The following is a 19,374-nucleotide window of genomic DNA, read 5'->3' on the forward strand; positions in this document are numbered from 1 at the left end:
TTTTATAGTTGAAAGAGTTCTAAAAGTCAAAAAAATAACATAAATATTAGTCTTTTATAATTTTAAGAGTTTTAAAGTAAGAGAAGAAACCAAAAAAATTCTGAAAAGTGGCACAAAAGTGAACAAATGGTTCATAAAATTGCAAAACGAGAAATATAAAAACTTTCGAAAGTAAAAAAAAAAAAAAAACTCAAATTGATTAGTCGTATGCTAATATGCTTATTTTGCATTATGTTTAGAGTGTTATGAACGATAAACATAAAGATAAGGATGAGAATTATTATAACAAGACATTTACATAGAAGCCTACCCAAGTGCCAAGGCCCAAGATCATGTGAAGTAATAGCCAAAATTGACCAAAATAATTTGCATTGCTCCTATCAATAGTTCATCAATCTTTAGCGCTCCAATGTTGACCACTAGAGTTTTTATTCTTGCTGACCATCAAGACCATTTTTCATTTGATTCTCCAATTAGAAACACCTATCGAATTAATAGCTAAGATGAGACAATGACAGACATCTTTTCATTGACGAAAACAAAGAAATATTTTATTTTAGTTGTTGTTATCGTCAGAAAGAGAAATAAGAAACCTAACTATCTAGAGGGGGAGAAGCTATTTTTCAAAATTAAAAAAGTTTTAAAAATATGATAAAATTGTTACTTTTCAAAACTTGAAGAGAAAATATGATAAAATTATATTTTTTTTAATATTATGAATAAAATAATAATTTTGATTTTGATTCTAATAAAAAATATTAATAAAAATTAAGTGATAAATAAATATTTAAAATTTTGATAAATATATATTTGAAATTTTACTATTTCTTTGAGTGCGAATAAGTCTTTTGGCCTTCTTATATTTACAGAATCCTCTGGGAGCTTTGATTACGAAGACTGGAATGACGTGAAGGTTATTTAATTGAATAGTGTGATTGTGAGCTTGATTTCAAAATGCTTATGTCATAGGCATGACTTCTGAAGCTACCAAAATAATTGAGGTCAAAGAAACGAGGGTTTTCTTCTGTAACATGTTTGGTATGTGGCAGCGGATGGTTAATTTATGCAAACTTTTTGACCTGATATTCAACATGCAACACATCTGTCGGTCGGTTTGCACCTTTAGGCAAATCTTATCTTGCTAAAATACGGTAAAAATATTGAATCTGTCCTCATATCTTATATTATTTAAGAATAAAAAAATTAAATTGGTTAAATAGTTTGTAATATTTTGAATTACAAAATTTTAAAAAAAAATTATAATAAATTATTTGTTTAAAGTGGACAAAATATTAATAATAGATTAAAATATTGGATCAAGAACGTTTATAACCATGGCCATAAGAAAATTATATACATGAAACACAGGGTTCAAATCATATATGATAATTGGCATGTTTACACAATTTTAAACCCAGTTCAGCATAATTGAACCAAACATGAGGAAGTGGACTAACATTTTATCAAAGAGAAACTTGAAGCCAAGATAGTTCAATTTCTGTTTATAAAATCAGAAGACCAGTTGGTTGATATATTAACAAAGGTTGTCTCAAGTAAAGCGTTCTACAATTCACTAGACAAATTTTTTGTATGCAATATTTAGCTTTTGAGTTTTTCATGGGATGATGTTTGAATTCTGAATTACGCAATTAACAGACAGTCCTTAATTTTCTTCAGAAAGCGGAAGATGAATCTCTTGACTTCTGACTTTTTCTCTTCTGCCTTTGCTTTATCAGGGGTCATTAATCTACGTAGACTATTGATCACGGAAATCTCTTTTCTTTTCATATTATTGTACCACAATTCTAGAATTCTTAGAATTTTCCAACACATTAAGACTGAACTCCATAACAGGGGCCAAAGTGCATAGACAAACAATGGAACTTCAACTTTTCAAGCACGTGGTTTCGGATGTAGTATTATATGAGCATATATACGAAGGATTAAGATAATTCAAACTTAGAATTTTCATCCTTTGATCATTAAGATAGTTTAATGTTGAAATATTATAAAAAAAAATTTAATCCATATTTTTATGTTTGAAATTTTACCACTTTGTCACTCAAATTATTCGTGGGAGCCTGAATGTGATTGTATTATTTTTAGGAGAAAAAATCTATGAAAGAGGACTGAATGGCTAGAAAGATAAAGCTGAACTACCTTTGACTGACCAGTTGCTCATTCTTGACTTGGTAGTAATATAGTCGAGTCAATCCTGGTATTATTAGGTTTGATTCTTAATTTTTTTTAATATGTATGGTTTAAATACAACTCTTTAATCAATGGTGACCCACTTTCGGCACCATTCTCTTCCTTTTTGGATACAATTCCCATATGTTATAATTCTTTCGTTGTATACGCTACTGCGATTTGAAAAAAAATATTTGCACGGTCAAATGATATGTGCTATCTCAGAAGAGACTATGAAGCTTGAAGGTTTGATTATTCAAAAGGGTTAAGGTTTTTGAATTAATAATACTTATGGTTGTGTTAAAGAAAAAATACATATAAGTTGAGGAAAGTTATAATTTTGTACTGAAAAATACCAATATGGCTTTTGAAGGATTCGTTCAATGGTAATAAAGCGTCTATAAAGTAAAGCATAAAATGAGCCAATAATATTCCGGCCATGAACCTTCCAGATTCAACCAGATTAATAAGACAAGAATACAGTCAAAGGACATATACCCTAAGTCAAGCTTTTACCTTGTCAAACATTGAAAACATACAACTAACCCAGGAATCCCGTGATTAGTTTTCTTTAATTAGTGGCAAATTTAGCTCTCCGTCAAAAAAGAAAAGCATAGTATTCAAAACATGAAAGTTGATAAAATTAGTAGGGTATTAGAATTTTTAAAAAGAATATTTGAATTTGGATTTTTATCACGTTTGTAAAACATATATTCTCTCTTTTATTTTAAACGTATATTTCTAATTATATACACTTATAATGAGTTACTTTATTATTAATTCAAAATTATTTAATCACATTATTATACGCATCATCATCGATTCTTAAATTAATACTCATTATAAATGTATATAATTTTATTGTTTTAAATTAAAAATAAAATAAAACTCAATTATATAATGATACATCATTATTAATATTTAATTTAGTATTTATTGTAAGTGTATATAGTCTCATTCATCCAAATGTTACGAAATTGTTTAAGCGACCTGGTCAAATATTAATTGCGACTTCTAGATTGCTAGCAAATATTTCAAGAAATCATATTTAATCTTGGCATCATGAGAGAAGAAAACAAATGTACACTTATGATATGTAATTTGAACACTGTTGGATTTCAAAACTTTGATTATTATTCAACTCTTTCAATATTTTATTTGATCAAATAAAAGTATAAATTTGAAACACCAACACAAATTAACAATAACGTCAAATCCTTGTCATGGGATGCTTTTTACTTTCGTGGCTGAATGATCTTCCTTCTATAGTAAACTATAAACGGAAATTCATGAAGTGGACTCATTATCTAATTGTTTCTTTCTTTTTTTTTTTTTTTTACATTTTTTTAGTTGAATATTAATGTATTATGGACATCTGGATAAGCTTGAAGTTACAGGGAAAATATTCTTCAAAATTGATCATTTACAAGGTCTCGATTCAAGTAGTTGCTGCATCTTCACGTAAAACATGTTAAATAAATGGTAAGACTAATGTATTACACATACAAGTGTGGTTGATCATTTATGTATTACACATAAATGGTGCATGATGTGCTTTTCCATTGGTGGGACTTTAGGTTCTAACAATTCTCATGTTTTCTTATTCACCTTATGTGATAGTTTAATAGTTTTTTTTTTTTTTTTGGTTAATCTGAGAAATCCTTGTGGTAAACCCCCAAGGGCACGCAACCATCTAAACTCATAATTATGAACCAGACAAATCAAGAGGATAAACTTTATTGTGATATATTATGTTGGAATCACTCAAACTCTGGACCTTTGTAAACGATCTTTGACTATTCACCACTTAAGTCAACTTCTAGGGTCGATGGTTTAATAGTTTGACCAAACAATTAAACCTTGAACCATGATGGTTCAAAAAGTTAAATTGTGGGTCAAAGTAGTCCAACTGTAAAAATAAAAATTAACTTTATTCAGAGTAGATAAAACAACAAACCTATGGTTCACATAAATAAGATAATTTAATAGTTCGACCAAATGATTAAATCCTAAACCATGATGGTTCAAAAAGTTTGATTGTGGGTCAAAGTGATATAACAATAATCAGACATGTAAACAAGATGGTTCAAAGAGTTCAATTGAGTTAGAAGTGTCCAATTATAAAAATACAAATTGGCTTTATCCAGAGTAGATAAGGCCACAGGTCTACTAGTTGAACAAGTCGATTTGGTCTCATAACCCTGCTTCCAAACCTAATGCAATTAAATTTAAACCTATGTCCTATATATAAATATGAATGTTTCAGAACTTTGTACTTCAGTTATCAAGATTGATCCTGTGTCAGCATTGTATGAATCGTAGGAAAATAAATTATTGTTTTCATTTCTACAACTTATCGGAACGTCATCAGTCGCATTCTCTTGGTATACAAAGTGACATAACATTATTGATAATCAAGATTATTATAAAAATTAATTTTAATTAGTTTAATACAGATTTAACAACCCCCATTCTACTCTTTTTTCTTGTTTGTGTTTTGAAATTTGAACAAAATTTCAAATCATAAATGGATGCATTCAAACTTGACAGAGTTCTATTCCTTGTTATTATATGGCTGATTTTTCTCCAGCATTATGGTCCACTGGCGTGCCATCCCCTTCCACATAAACCTGATCGCCTCAAGATCTAACTTTTATTTCAACAAAATTCTCAATACGTTTGAAAAGGGTTTAAATCTTCTCCTCGGTATAAACAAATGAAATTTTAAATCAATCTAATTATAATTTACTATAATTATAATTCGATGATGCCATACATGCAATACCATTATAATAAACTAAAAGGCTTCACCATTTGTGTATCAGTGGCAACCAATAGGATGATTTTAGAATGATCTAATGGATTTAGGGTTTGACCTAGTATGATTTTATCTTATTGGGTATTAAAAAGACTTAAAAATTATTGGTAGTTGTAATACCTGACTGGTAACTGAGACTTATTCTAATATCTTATGGCTCCAGGAGCCTTAGGCTTTCAATGAAGTCAAACAAGGACGATTGACTTGACTTGAAGAAAAACCTACCCCTCATGCGACTTTTTCACATCACGAAAGAGTAAGCTCATGCTCAAAACTGGAGTCGCCATAAAATATTAGAATAGGTTTTGGAGAAAATTAGTCGATCCATTATGACCACTCAAAGCACTGCTTGCTTGAAGACTAGCTCTATGCATGAAGATGATGAAAAGCGGCTTCCGGGGTTTCGGTTTCACCCAACAGATGAAGAACTTATAGGGTTTTATCTTCGAAGAAAAGTTGACAAGAAACCCATCAGTATCGATCTCATCAAACAGATTGATATCTACAAGTTTGATCCCTGGGATCTTCCAAGTATGAATACGTACCCAGTTTAATTTCCTTTTGAGTTCGTTTTTAACGAACCATAATTGAATATATCATCATTAGTTTTAATTTTTATTAACCTAAAAAAGGGGTCTTGAGGTTCTTAAATCTATGTTAATTTGTTGCTATCTAGTTTGATATTATTAAATCAAACGAAAGAAAGCCTTTGAATCTTAAAGAGTCAATAAATCTTATTCTTTGATTCAGCCAAAGAACTTGATCGAACTAATATTTTTGCTTCTAGCTTGCGTTTTTCTTAAGAAGATGAACGTTTAGTTTGCAGGTGCAGTCCTATTTTAAATTGAAGATGATGGTCAAAAACAATTTTTTCACTTTTCATTAATCGTTTCTTACAATAACTTCAATGGAAATCTGCTTCCTTTTCGTCTTAGATTTAAGAAGAAACCTAGAAATCGATAGCTGATCCAATTCACAGTAGATATAATAGCAATATGTGAAAGACAAAATTTTTCATAAAACCTTTTAATCAATAAGCTACCAGGGAGATTAAACCAGTAAAAATGTTAACTGTACCCTTTAGTTGGTTGGTCCCTCTCGATCAATTATGTTTGGTAATCGTTGACACACAAAAAGGGTAATTCTTATCAATCTTCTTCTTGTTAATTTATGAATGAATTTTGGTGCAGAAATTACTACTACGCCGGACAAGGAAGGGTACTTCTTTTGCAAAAGAGGGAGAAAATATAGAAACAGCATAAGACCAAATAGAGTGACGGGGTCCGGATTTTGGAAAGCAACTGGGATCGACAAGCCTGTCTATTCTGAGGAAGGAGAAAAGCGAGAGTGCATTGGACTGAAGAAAACACTTGTATACTATCGTGGAAGTGCAGGAAAAGGCACCAAAACTGATTGGATGATGCACGAGTTTCGCCTTCCCTCCACTGATACTGCCACCACCAATGCTAAAACTGTTCTTCAAGAAGCGGTAAGCACAGTATATATACATATAGACACTCACAATTACTTACACAATTTTAAGTATATAATTCAGTATACAAATAATGTATTATCATATAATTATATATTAATTTATCTTTAATTTAAAATCACTTAATCATATTATTATGCATCATCTATGTGTTCAATTACATACTTAAAATTGTTTGTATATAGTTTTATTGTATATAGAAATATGATATAATTTGATTCAAATTATAGTTTAGATTGAATTAATCGAATTCTAGCTGAGAATTAGATTTGAATATTCGAGTTTGAACTCAACATAGGTTAAATCTAAATTAGATTATTTTCGAATCTTTTATCAATTTTGAGTTAAGTTTTCTGAGTTTACGTTAATTTTAAGTTAAACCTTACTCAGATTTAACCCAAATAGAATCTATTCTAACTCTACATAGATGGATGAATAAACTAATGTCAACATGTTAATTAAATAAAGATTATTTGAGTTGAATTATTAAAAAAAACTCATAAGCCATTAATGAAAGTATCCTAAAATTAAATCTATATAAATTAAGATAATAATATCCGATTAAATGATTTTGAAATGATTGAAAAAATGAATAATCATATCATTTGATCACAAGTTGTCGATACAATTTTTAAAATTTATTTATACACATAATTTCATTTAAAGATTAAACCTTAAAAAAACAATTGAAGTAATTGAGAGAATCTTAAAAGTTATTTGCCTTTTTTTTTGTAAATTTTTTGTGCGTTTCATCAATATGGCAGGAAGTATGGACCATATGTCGAATCTTCAAGCGAAATGTGACATACAGAAAAAACACACAAGATTGGAGAGATTCATCTTCTTCTGCTAAACGTCATTCGACTTTGGCATCAACCTCTAAAACGTTTACTATTGATTCTAGCAACCAGGAAAGCTACATTAGTTTTGAAGCGTCTGGTGTTCATCATCATCTTCATCAACTTAATAAGCCGATGAAACCCCTAGTTGATCATAATATCAATTATCAGACGAACCAGCAGTACGTAGCTGCAGAGCAGTTGAGCAGTACCATTGTCAATTCTCCAATATCAGCAGCATCCTCTTCTATATCAAACTTTCAGAATCCATATGGAAATGAGTTGTTGGCATATGAGAATTGGGATGAACTCCGATCAGTCGTAGGATTTGCATTTGATGATACGCATACAGTCGGTTAAACGTGGCGATTTATGTACTTACATATAGCGATGTTCAATTGAATACGCGTATTATCTATGTATGATGAAATGGTATACGTAGGATTTTATCGTAGATATATATAGTTACATATGTAGTTATCATATTTGTATGGACATTTTTAATTGGGTTGTGACAGCTTATTAGAATTATATAATAAATCAAAGACCTGATATTGCTATGGTGATTGATTAATTAGAAAATTTGCGCCAAAGTTTTATTTCCCCAAAGCATCAATGATATTTGTATTCTATAATATACGATATGTATTTTACAATATGATTCGATATGATATAAAAAAACAATACATATCATAACATGTATCAAATTAATACAATACAATAGACATATCCTAAACTTTTAGAAAAAAATGATGATATAGTAAGGATGTATATAGAAATTTTAAATTTTCAATAATATTTGTAATATTTTGCAAAATTATGCCATATCAATTTTAATTTTTTATTATTTTATTATTTTTTTATTATTTTATTTTTTAAAAATTATACTATACGATATGATATTTGATATACAATACGAAAAATTAGGGTTTTGATACATAATATGATATACGATTCGACTGCCATCGTAAGTTTAGTGGCAATATTTAATACACTGTAATAAAAATATTTTGAGTTCAAGTGGTAAATTAACATATTACAATTATTTCTCATATATTATTATCATATTCAGGATAAAAATGTGATCATTCATCAGCGGAGAATATTTATTTTGTTTATTTTGGCTGGGTGAAATAAAAAATTTAAAGATCCTTTAAATAATTTGTTTTTAAAATCGTCTGGATATAGAGTGAACAAACCATATTAATCATAGGAAGTGTTATATAATTTATAGAGGAAACTATATGTATGTTTGTATGGTAATTAGCATAGCATAATCCTTATATTATATGTTTGGAGTCCTCCGAAATCCTTTGAAACTAATTAGAGGTTGATGATTTATCATAATCTAGGGGATTTATATATATATATCTACTTTTCCGATTTAATGAGGTTATGTGTACCCTTTTTTAATATTTGATTGATTACTCAGAGTATGTGTTATTATGTGTTGGATGTTATTTTATTTTTAATTCAAAATTACATAATCATATGATGTTATTTGCACTATCATTCATTAGCTTAAAAATTCAATTTAAATACAAATATAAAGCCTTCAACCTATGCTACCTCAAATACGCTCGAAATATTTTAAAAATACTATTTTATCCTTGGACATAGTAGTAGATATTATACGCATAAATTATTTTTTTCACCTAAAATCTAGCTCTGCAAAAAAAAAAAAAAAACCTAAGGCTATAAAAAGAAATTAGTAATTTTACCATCCAAATAATAAAAATAAAAAAATAAACTCTTTTATAAATTTTATCTTAACCTTTTAAACATGACAATTTGATTATTTTATATATTTATAAAGTTATAATTGTGTCATTGTAATTCCAATTTAGAAACTTTAGTTATCATTATAATCAACCAAAATCCGCTACACCACCATAATGAGCCACACTCCACCATATATTATAGCAAGTTTAGTTTTGAATTAATTTTTTTTTTAGATATTAAGAAATCAAAATTTTATTCAGGAAAAGACAAATAATTCAATTGATAATGATCAAATAAAATCTGAAAAGATAAAGTAATTCAACTAATGATAATATAAAGTTTGATCTTGAGCTTCAACGATTACTTCTTAAGTTTTGTAAATGTTTTATCCATTATAAGCAAGTTTTAATCTTAACCTTAATTACGATTAATCAATCCAAATGAACAAATTAGAATGATCTTAAAGCCTTTGAATGTTAACAATCTTTAGCGAGCAAAGGTTGAAGAAATGGAAGAAGAAAAAAGTTTAGATGGTAAAAAAGTTAGACCCGTTTCATTAAACCCTTCATTGTTTAAAACATTCTAAAGCATCTAGATTTTTTATATTGAAATGTTTTATGTTAAATGCAAGTGAAAAAAGGTAAATGATGTTTATATGATTAAAGGTTACTGGTTAAAATTTATTTAAAGAGAGAGTGGCTCATAGGTAGGGCTAGATATGAGCCAAATCGAGCCAAACCGAGCCCGAACAGGGCTCAGCTAGTTTTCAGCTCGTTTTTAGTGAGCCCAAACTCGGGCTCATCAAGTTTGCTAAACATATGTTCGTATTCAGCTCGTTTCATAATTTTAGTGTTCGGGCTCAGCTCGCTTTTAGCTCTGGTTCGTGTGTTCAGGCTTAGGTTCGCTTTGGGCTAGCATTTTAGACTCGATAGCTCAGTTTCAAGTTCGTATTTCAAAGAACAAATAGTGTCATTTATTTCAAATTAAATATTTTTTCATTTGAGTGAACGGCTAGCAAGCCGAGCTCGGCTCGCTTAACTAGTATTCATATTCGGGCTTGTATTCGTTTTTTGCTTTAAATTCAGACTCACGTTTGTATTCAGACTTGTTCAAGGCAAACTCAACTCGGGCTCATTCGAGCAAAACTCGTTTCAAACATGAACAAGTTTGCTTTGAATCTAACCTTACTTATAGGATTAGAGAGTGTGGAGTAACTTGTTAGAATAAAGGACGGTGACTTAATGATAACAGTAGTGGTGATAGAGGCTAATTAGACGTCTCCGAATATTGGTCAAACTAACATAGGCCACCCAACAAGAAGAGATTGAAACTGATAGAGAAAAAAAAAAATGTGTTAATATAAATTTGATATCTTTTGTTAATTTGGAATGATAGAGAAATTATGAAAAATAAAATAGTTAGCCATAGCATAGTAATATAACTTTCTAAGATTGTGTTTGTGTGAGTTTTTTTTTTTTTTTTTTTTTTTTGGGGTAAATGGACTTAAATTTTGAGTAAAAAAAAAAGTGGTTAAAATGTTCAATAAATGACAGTTTTCAAGGCCAATCTTTGAATGGGAAAATTTTAATTATTCGTAAACAGACTGGAAAACAAATTGGATGGGCCAACAACAGGTTGACCATTTCAGCCCACGTACAAAAATCCTAGTGTTTTAGGAACAGTAGACGTTACCAAATTGAATTGAAATAGAAATTTGAGTGATTTTGTCAGGGACAAGAACCGACCATATTGTGAGCCAAAATTTGAGGCACAAGGCTCGCTTTCAAGGGCTGAAGAATCCACCGTCCACGTGAAAAAAAACAGTGAAGCAGTTTTCAAAGAGTTGTCTTGTCGTGGACAAAACATGTCTTGAATAAAGCACATTTATTCGGAACTCAGTGGCTCCATTCGCCTAATCACTGGGAGGTCCCAGAATCTCCTTTTATGATCTCACGGACCATCTAAGCCATTATAAACCACATACCTCTTGTAGCTTTGGATAATAAACAAGTATCTTCCCTTCTTTGATGCCAAATTCCATTTCAGGCCTACCCATTGAAATCAATTTAATGTTTATCATGCTATGATGTAATTCATAGAAAGCTAATCTTAGCACAAATACTCCACCAAAACAAGAACATATATGATACGTCTATGCCTCTTGATCATTTCCATATGGGTAAGCTGGAAAGTAATGGGAAAATGTCTGTAGGGTTTGAATGAAAAGGGTACATGTTAAGGTACCAAAACTAAAGCAATGAGATTATATGTATAATTTTATATAAAAATAATAATGTATCATTTTGTAATTATATATTATTTTATTTTTAATTTTTAACTATCCAATTATATATAAAAATTATACACATGATATTTACCTTTCTAAAATATTGATTGATAATGACATGTGGGTGGGTGACAAATTTACTTTTTTTCTTTTGTGGCTATGGTTAAGTAACGTAGGCCACATTTTTTTTAATTATGGAAAGCAATAAACGAGGAGGCCTGTGAAGGGTCAGTAGAGTAGTGCAGTAGTTGAATCAGTGAAAGAACTGGGAGTAGTATTTTTGGTTTTTTCCTTTTCGAAAAGGAATAGACTTAAGAATTACCGCAAAAATGGGAACACAAAGGACAATTGAAGCTGGATCCAATTTTTGAAAAGCATATGAAGCATGGTGAGTTTGATGGTCCTGAATTTTCACGTGCTGTGTTGCCTTTATTTTTTATCAGTATTGAGGGGAAGGAATCTCTATGTGCCTTGTGTACGTAACTCATGATGATCATAGCAGCAGATTGATTTCATATTTTTCCTAGTTTAAAAGACTAGTTCAATGGACACAATGAGTGCAAAAATAAGCTCATAGAATCAGAAATAGTCCAGAATTCGCACTTGACCACTTCGGCGGACATGAAAACAATGAATGCTTAAATGCGTTTATATTATAATAATGTAGCAAAGGTCAAGTGAATTGACATACGAAGCCTCTACACTTCCACTAAAAGACAGTCGGTTATGAAAATAATTCCCTCGTCCCTCCATCCCAAACAAACCTGTCTTTCTCACATTGATGGAATGTTAATTACTACATAATTATTGTCTTAGATACGGTAAATAAACTTTAAGGGAGAAGGACTATTTTTCATCCATTTCTTAGGTTTATCTCAAACTGATACTCACGAGAGATAAAAAACCCTTTCTCTAACTTATGACTAAGCTGTCGTCCAATTTTTCAGTTAGGAACAAGGGTAAAATCGATATTTTACTGTTTATATTAAAAAGTTATAAAATTTATTACTTTTCACCCTTCTTAAATTTTAGAAACTAACATTTCATCTTTAACCAAAGTTTTTAAACTTTGAAAACTAACATTTTCACCCTCAAATCTAGGGTTTCCATATTTTTCAAAATACAGCCGTCTCCCATAATTTTCAAAATAACAGTTTTACCTCCATTCTTCAACTTCATCTTTCGACGTCGTCACCAACCTTTTCCTTCTCCTGGTGCAATGACGGTAGTGCGACAAAGAGATGGAGATCTCTTCATCGCATGATGCGACAAAGAAATAGAGATCTCTTCGTTGCTCCACCTAGACGACGAAGGACAACTCTTCGTCGTCCTTCGTCTGTTCTTCTAGATCTAGAAGACTCTTCATCGTCTAGATTTGGGAGACGAAAGATCGTCCTTCGTCCTCCTTTATAATCAGAGATGAGAGATCGATGGAATGCGTCGGTCGTCGATGGTAGTCGAGAAGAAAGCAAACCCTAGGGATGAAATCTAAACTTTTTAAACTTTGAGGATAGATTGAGTTGTTAGTTTTTAAAACCTGAAAAGGAGAAATGGTGAAATTTTAAAACTTTAAGGTTTTAAACAGTAAAATATCAATTTTGCCCCGGTCTTTAACTGAGAAATTGGACGACAGTTTGGTCATGGGTGGGAGAAAGGGTTTTTCATCTCCCATGGATATCAATGGATATCAATTTGAGATTGGTCTAAAAAATGGGTGGGAAATAGTGCTTTTCCCTAAACTTTTATTTTAACTTTAATCATTTGGGATAAACAGAAAGGGTAAAAAGGGAAGAAAAGGCGGATAAAATCTGACAATTACAAAATAACTAGCAATTAAATCATACAACCCAGAGCAAAATAACACAGCATAATCACACGGTACAACATTTCAGTGGTGATGGTGATGAAGATCATCACGATTGAAAAACAGATCAACGCTCAGGATTAAACAACAAATTTTAAAAGACAAATAGAAACCCTCATAAACAAATTAAATACACAAGGAACAGAAGAGCCGCGCGTGTCACTTGGTTTGCGTTCATTGCTTAGTAATCGGCTGCTGTTGGCAGCTGTTCGTGTGAGCTGCTAATGAAAAAGAACTCGTAGACGAGGCCGGCAAGCCCACCGCCGATCAATGGACCAGCCCAGTAGACCCAGTGGTTTTCCCAGGTCCAGCTCACCAAGGCTGGCCCAAAAGACACGGCTGGGTTCATTGAAGCTCCATCAAAAGCTCCACCGGCCAAGATGTTGGCGCCCACAATGAAACCGATTGCAATTGGGGCAATAATTCCCACACTGCCCTTCTTTGGGTCAATGGCTGTGGCGTATACGGTGTATACCAAACCAAAAGTCATCACGATCTCGAAGACGAATGCGTTCCATACACCAACTCCTGATGACAGAGAAAAAGCTGACGTGGTCTGCGCATCACATAACCCAAAATTAGTTTCTAAAGTAACTGTAATTAACTAACTATATCACAAATTAAGAGTATTAAGAAGTGACTAACTTACCATGCCGTTGGTGGAGAATTTAAGCAGGAGGCAAGCGACGGTGGATCCGAGAAGCTGAGCGATCCAGTAGAGGATGCCACGCAGGAGGGTGATGTTGCCACCAACGAAAGCACCGAAAGTGACAGCGGGATTAACGTGACCACCGGAAATGTTGGCTCCGACGGAAACGGCAACGAAAAGACCAAAACCATGAGCAAGGGAGGCGGCAACAAGGCCAGCGGGGGTAGTGGAACCGTTATCAGTGAGCTTGTTGAAGGCCATGCCTGAGCCTTCACCGGCGAACACAAAGATTAGAGTAGAGATAAACTCTGCTAAGGCAGCTTTTAGGGCGTCGGGATGGGTGGCCTCACGGGGATGGCCAACGGCAATGTTTCTGATCGGCATAATGATCAAGATCAAGAGTAGAGATCGTGAGTGAGAAAAGTGTACAACTCACAGGAGCGTTCAGTAACTGGTCTCAACTTCATAAACTGGAGGTGGTACTTATAATCGAAGTGTGTACATGCTGAAAACCAGTTGTAGGCCGTTTCCGGTAAATAAAAAATGGAAATTAAAAAAAAAGAATTATTAATGTTGTAATCGGTGGTAGATTAGTGGACTAGTGAGAAATAATTTTAATAATTGGTGATAAGTGAAGCTACCGGCAGTTTTACTAAGTACAGCTCAGCAGTCTACAGTAAACGAAGATTAGAGTGACACGTGTACGAATGACGTAACATGGGACTGACTGTAACAACAAAATTATTTTTGTCAATAAATTTCTGTTGAAGATATACATGAGATGAACACGACAAATTGGCATGCATCACTAAATAATAAAACAAAGGTGATGAGTCTAATCAATCTTGTAAATGTAGTAGTGTAAACCCCTAAAGTAGCTTCATAGGTGTTGGCTTGGAATCCTCGATAATGAAGTTTTGGGTTTAAGGTCGGCGAATTTACATCCAGATTAAATATTAATTTATTTAATATAATAATTATAAAATTAACCAGTACTTAAAATTTAATTTATTTAATATAATTAATATAATATTATAGAAGAAATTTAATTTAAAGAAATTTTTCGTTAAAAAAATTAAAATATTCATATTTTGAGTTAGAAATTATAATTACCAAATTCATAGATTATGAACAGGATTTGTTAATAAATTTTTATTGAAAATATAAATGAGAAATTTGCTCTTTACACATGTGCATGCTTTGAGATTTATATTTTGTACCTTGAAAAAAATGTTTTGTAATATTATTTAAATTACAAAAAACGTTGATTTGATGACCAAAGAAGCATCTACACATTTTCTTTTTATTAAATCAAATAATATGATGTAAGATTTGAAAATGAAAATACTAATTAAGACCATCCTGCGGTGGAGTTGGATATGCATTATGTTTTTGTCAGGGTAAAATCATGACAATTGTCCTTCATCAATGACATTTAGTGACTGTGCAGTTAAACTTTATCTCTTAGAAAAATAATGAGAAACGCACTCAATTAATAAATACCTAATCATTAAATAATAATTAATTATTCAAATAATAAATTTAAATTTAAATTTGAGTTCCTAATCTCCTTTTAAATAAAAGTTAAGTTTGGATTTAATTATAGTATTAAAATCAGTTCAATTTTAAACTAAGTTAAATATTATAATCAAAAAAACTGATTAAAATAATATTTTTTAATATATATTAATTAAAAAATTATTTTAATTTATTTATATTAAAATTTTTTAAATTTATGAATTTGATAAATTAAATATTTTTTTAAAATATATATTTTTTAAATAAATATGACTTGAATTCAATTATAATAAGCAATATATATTGACCGAACATTTCATCATAGTGAAGGTTGACAGAAATCATTGTATCCAGAGATGGTAAACAAAGATGGTATGGGGAGCGAGTCTTCCAACAATTTGATCAAACTCCATAGATATTTTTTACGGATAAGCACGACCAACAGAACCCTTTTGTCTCCTTTCAATAATTTTTTTTTTAAATGAATAGCGGAATTGTACATGGTAATAGACAACCGTTAGTATTATCATATTGGTTTTTTAGTCAAATTACTTTAGAAAATTAAGTTGAAAGACGTTATTTTGTTTTCTTGTTGATTAACTACACAAAGTTCCAAGACTAATTTAAATGAATAATAAAAAATAAATAAAAAGATTCTTCGAGATATTTTTTTTTCTCTTTTCTACACTCTGCTAAAAAAGGAGCTTAGCCCATAAATAAATAAATAAATAGTAATATTATGTGTATCTATTTTAGGTACATAAATATATACGCATTCATATATGTCATCATATGATTGATTATTGTTTTATTCTTAATTTAAAATCATCTAATCACATGATGACATATATAAATATGTACATATTTATATACTTAAAATAGATACACATAATTTTATTGATAAATAAATATGCTTTTTATTCTACCGCCATGATTGTCGCAAATAATATTTTTGCATACGAGGCTAAATTACGAAATTGGGTTTGGTACAGTTAGGACAATAATGGCCTTTCATATCTTTTGCTAAACTCACCACCATGTCATAAAAAAGATTAAATAAACATAATTCTAAGTTAAAAAACAAAAAGGCTCTCATGGAAATCAATTAACTTTCCAGTCCAGGGGATCTTCACCATATAAAGCCGAGTCCTTCTCAGGTCATTTCCCTTGTAGCTTTTATTCCTCCTACTCTGTCATAATATTTTCTTAGAATTATTAATAATTACGGATAAGTAAGCTGTTAAGCAGGTGACTAAACCATATTAAAAAAATCTTTGTACTCAAATCTTCTGATTGTAGTGGATTCTTTATTAATAATTTGATTCATTTCAAAAGCAATCATTCATTCAGGATTTAATTTTTTAAAAAAAAGATGTACCATATATTATTATTATTTAATGAACATGTGAACAGCATCTATAAAAACATAAATGTTAATGTAATCCTTGGAATTAGAAATATTGAAATGCGGGCATATGATGATTTTAAAACAAAACAATAACGTGGATCAACGATTGTCTTTTATCCGGAAAGGAATTTGGGATCCCCTTTCGGTAGGCATTGTCAAAAAAGTGCCACAAATTGAACTCTTACCTATCAAGTAAATAAAGATGCATTTATTTTTATATGAAAATATTTAAAACATCTAAGTTCAATTATAACTCCTCCCACTTCAATCCCTTTGGCAAACCGCCCAAATTTCGACTAGGAGTGTCCTTGGAAAGAAACATGTTAGCTGGGTTCTTTTTATATTTATAGTAATTAGACTGCCTTTAATTATTACAACCCAATTTAATTTAAATTAAATAATATTTATAGTAATGGGTAAATCAATGCACCGTCCAGATTCGGTAAACCAGACAAAAGAACCTGAATACATAACTAGGTAAATCAGACAAAAGAATCCGTCCCTGTCATAATTGGTTTGTGGTATTTACACTTTTTTTTGTTATGTTACTGTGGGCTTTTTTTTCTTTATGATTAGACATGAATGAAATTGCAGGGTGCAGCGGATGAGGATTGAAGACCGAGGGAGAAGGGCATGTGAAAAGTGGATCAAAATGATGAGGATGCAGGGTCAACAGCCTGGCAGCAATTTGATTGGTCGGTCTAAAGAAGTAGCAAACCAATAAATGACAGCTGTCACATCTACTTTCAGTAGTGGTGAGGGTCCATTGTACACGTGGCCAATGACAAATTCACAACCCAAGAGCCTATGCTGACGATGAAATTCTAGTCGGTTTATTTTTTCAGTCGGCAGAGGCTTCTGGTTCTAGTCTTCTCCCCCACCAAGTGAAAAAGACATGAACGATTAAAATGTTGAAAAATAATCCTTTCAAGAGCTTTCTCAAATAAACTATAGTATATACAATGAAATGTAAGCGTCCAAAATTTCTTCATGAACATGGATCCAAGATTAGAACAATTTTGTCAGCAATCAATGATGCTTTTCTTTTCTGTAAAAAAGTCTAATAACAGCGACCTCATCTTCTCCTTTTCATTAAACAATAACAATTCTGCAGCCACACATCTAATATAAATTTTTTAGACTTGGGTTCAGTGGATTTATATATGTCCAGAAATTTCACGAGACAGTTTGATGGTGGGGCAAGATTCTGAGTTCATGATTGATGGAGAGGCAGATGAACAGTATTATCTTGTTGCAGCATAAGCTTGACGTTTAATTTTGGAGTATATAGAGTTGTCGATAGGCAGGAAGGATAAGATCCTCGACATTATATAAATAAATAACAAAATTATATTTTTTAAATAATATAAATAATAATATATTATTATTTATTAATATTATTTTATATCAATTTAAAATTATTAATTATATAATAATATATTATTATTTATATTTACAATATTACTCATAAATAAATTAATTAAATTGCTGTGTAATCGTATATAAGGTTGGGTTCGGTTTGCATGGAACCGACATGAATTCATAACATTTCTTACTTGCCACACAAATAAATATATGAGCAGAAGAGCAACTTCTACTACTGTAGTACATTCCAAACAAGAGCTTATTTGACAGAAGGCACACCTAATATGAACACTTTCATGGTCTAATCGTTTAAGCATTGCTCGAGCCCTCGAATGTCTCCACTTAATCTCTGACACACCTATTATCTTCAGAGATGTCAAGTCCTCTAACATTCCCTTGATTGATAGTAACCATGCCAAGCTTGCAGATTTTGGGCTTTGCAAATTGGGCTATGATACGTTTGCCCCGCAAACTCCCACCATCATCAAAGGCTCTTTGGGTTACACTAAAACTAATTACCTCAAAACCGGAATCGTTTTACCTAAAGTAACGTGTATAGCTTCGGAGTTTTACTTCTGGAGCTAACAACTGGACTTAAATCAACGCAAGGTTCAGTGACACTAGCTGAATGGACAGAAGAATGCAGGAAAAATGATGATTCAGGGGTTTGGGGTCAATTGTTGGACCTAAAACTCAAGGGTGAGGCTGATTTAGAGCAACTAAGAGTGTTGGTGGACATAGCAAACTCGGCTCTAGTTGAGAATCGTGAAGGTAGACCAGATATGAGCTGCATTGTTGACAGGATTACGAGTTGTATGGAACTTCAATGTCATGATGAGCTTGAGTAGTTATCTGTATAGTTAAATCAACAGTCCTAACAAATCTTAATAATTTATTATATTGATTCTTTTAATTGTAACAAGTATAATTATTGTAAACAAATTTATGAACACCACTAAGGGAAGTGAAAGAACCAAGGCAACCATAGCTGAAAACCATCAAGAGGTAACGTCGGCCTCGTTTTATAGAATTCTTTTGAGCATACAGAGAAAGATGAAGAGTGAAGAGACAAAAAGGCCCAACTTACTAGGCACCCTGCAGGGCACATTTTTGCCAACTTTAAAATCGCCTATCGAGGTAGAAACTTTTTCTAGCATGCAAGGAAGGAAGCAAATAAATTTGAGTTTAATGAGGTCATGGGTGCAATAAGGACAAACAGTGA

The 19,374-nt window shown here is 31.3% G+C and overlaps 2 protein-coding genes and 1 pseudogene across 2 annotated transcripts; 2 read left to right on the forward strand and 1 right to left on the reverse strand.

Annotated features, from left to right (window-relative positions):
- Positions 1-5,286: 5,286 nt before the first annotated feature.
- On the forward strand, positions 5,287-7,899 carry LOC123193344 (transcription factor JUNGBRUNNEN 1-like). Its single transcript, XM_044606250.1, has 3 exons — positions 5,287-5,539; positions 6,199-6,497; positions 7,265-7,899. Exons 1-3 carry the CDS (start codon positions 5,338-5,340, stop codon positions 7,697-7,699), a joined length of 936 nt encoding a protein of 311 aa, XP_044462185.1. The 5' UTR covers positions 5,287-5,337; the 3' UTR covers positions 7,700-7,899.
- Positions 7,900-13,157: 5,258 nt separating this feature from the next.
- Positions 13,158-14,356, reverse strand: LOC123227554 (aquaporin TIP1-1). Its single transcript, XM_044652590.1, has 2 exons — positions 13,862-14,356; positions 13,158-13,768 (listed from the first exon to the last, which is right to left on the reverse strand). The coding sequence occupies exons 1-2, from the start codon at positions 14,243-14,245 to the stop codon at positions 13,394-13,396; spliced, it is 759 nt and encodes a 252-aa protein (XP_044508525.1). The 5' UTR covers positions 14,246-14,356; the 3' UTR covers positions 13,158-13,393.
- A 2,843-nt stretch (positions 14,357-17,199) lies between these two features.
- LOC123225764 lies at positions 17,200-19,000 on the forward strand (annotated as a pseudogene).
- Positions 19,001-19,374: the final 374 nt, after the last annotated feature.

This window comes from Mangifera indica, chromosome 1, assembly GCF_011075055.1.
Source record: "Mangifera indica cultivar Alphonso chromosome 1, CATAS_Mindica_2.1, whole genome shotgun sequence".
NCBI lineage: Eukaryota > Viridiplantae > Streptophyta > Magnoliopsida > Sapindales > Anacardiaceae > Mangifera > Mangifera indica.

Bases quoted from the DNA above. Each gene is read 5' to 3' on its own strand.
- LOC123193344 (XM_044606250.1), top strand. From the start codon at position 5,338: ATGACCACTCAAAGCACTGCTTGCTTGAAGACTAGCTCTATGCATGAA. The intron at 5,540-6,198 runs GTATGAATACGT...ATTTTGGTGCAG, and splicing joins TGATCCCTGGGATCTTCCAA to AAATTACTACTACGCCGGAC. The intron at 6,498-7,264 runs GTAAGCACAGTA...TCAATATGGCAG, and splicing joins AAACTGTTCTTCAAGAAGCG to GAAGTATGGACCATATGTCG.
- LOC123227554 (XM_044652590.1), bottom strand. From the start codon at position 14,245: ATGCCGATCAGAAACATTGCCGTTGGCCATCCCCGTGAGGCCACCCAT. The intron at 13,769-13,861 runs GTAAGTTAGTCA...TGTGATGCGCAG, and splicing joins AATTCTCCACCAACGGCATG to ACCACGTCAGCTTTTTCTCT.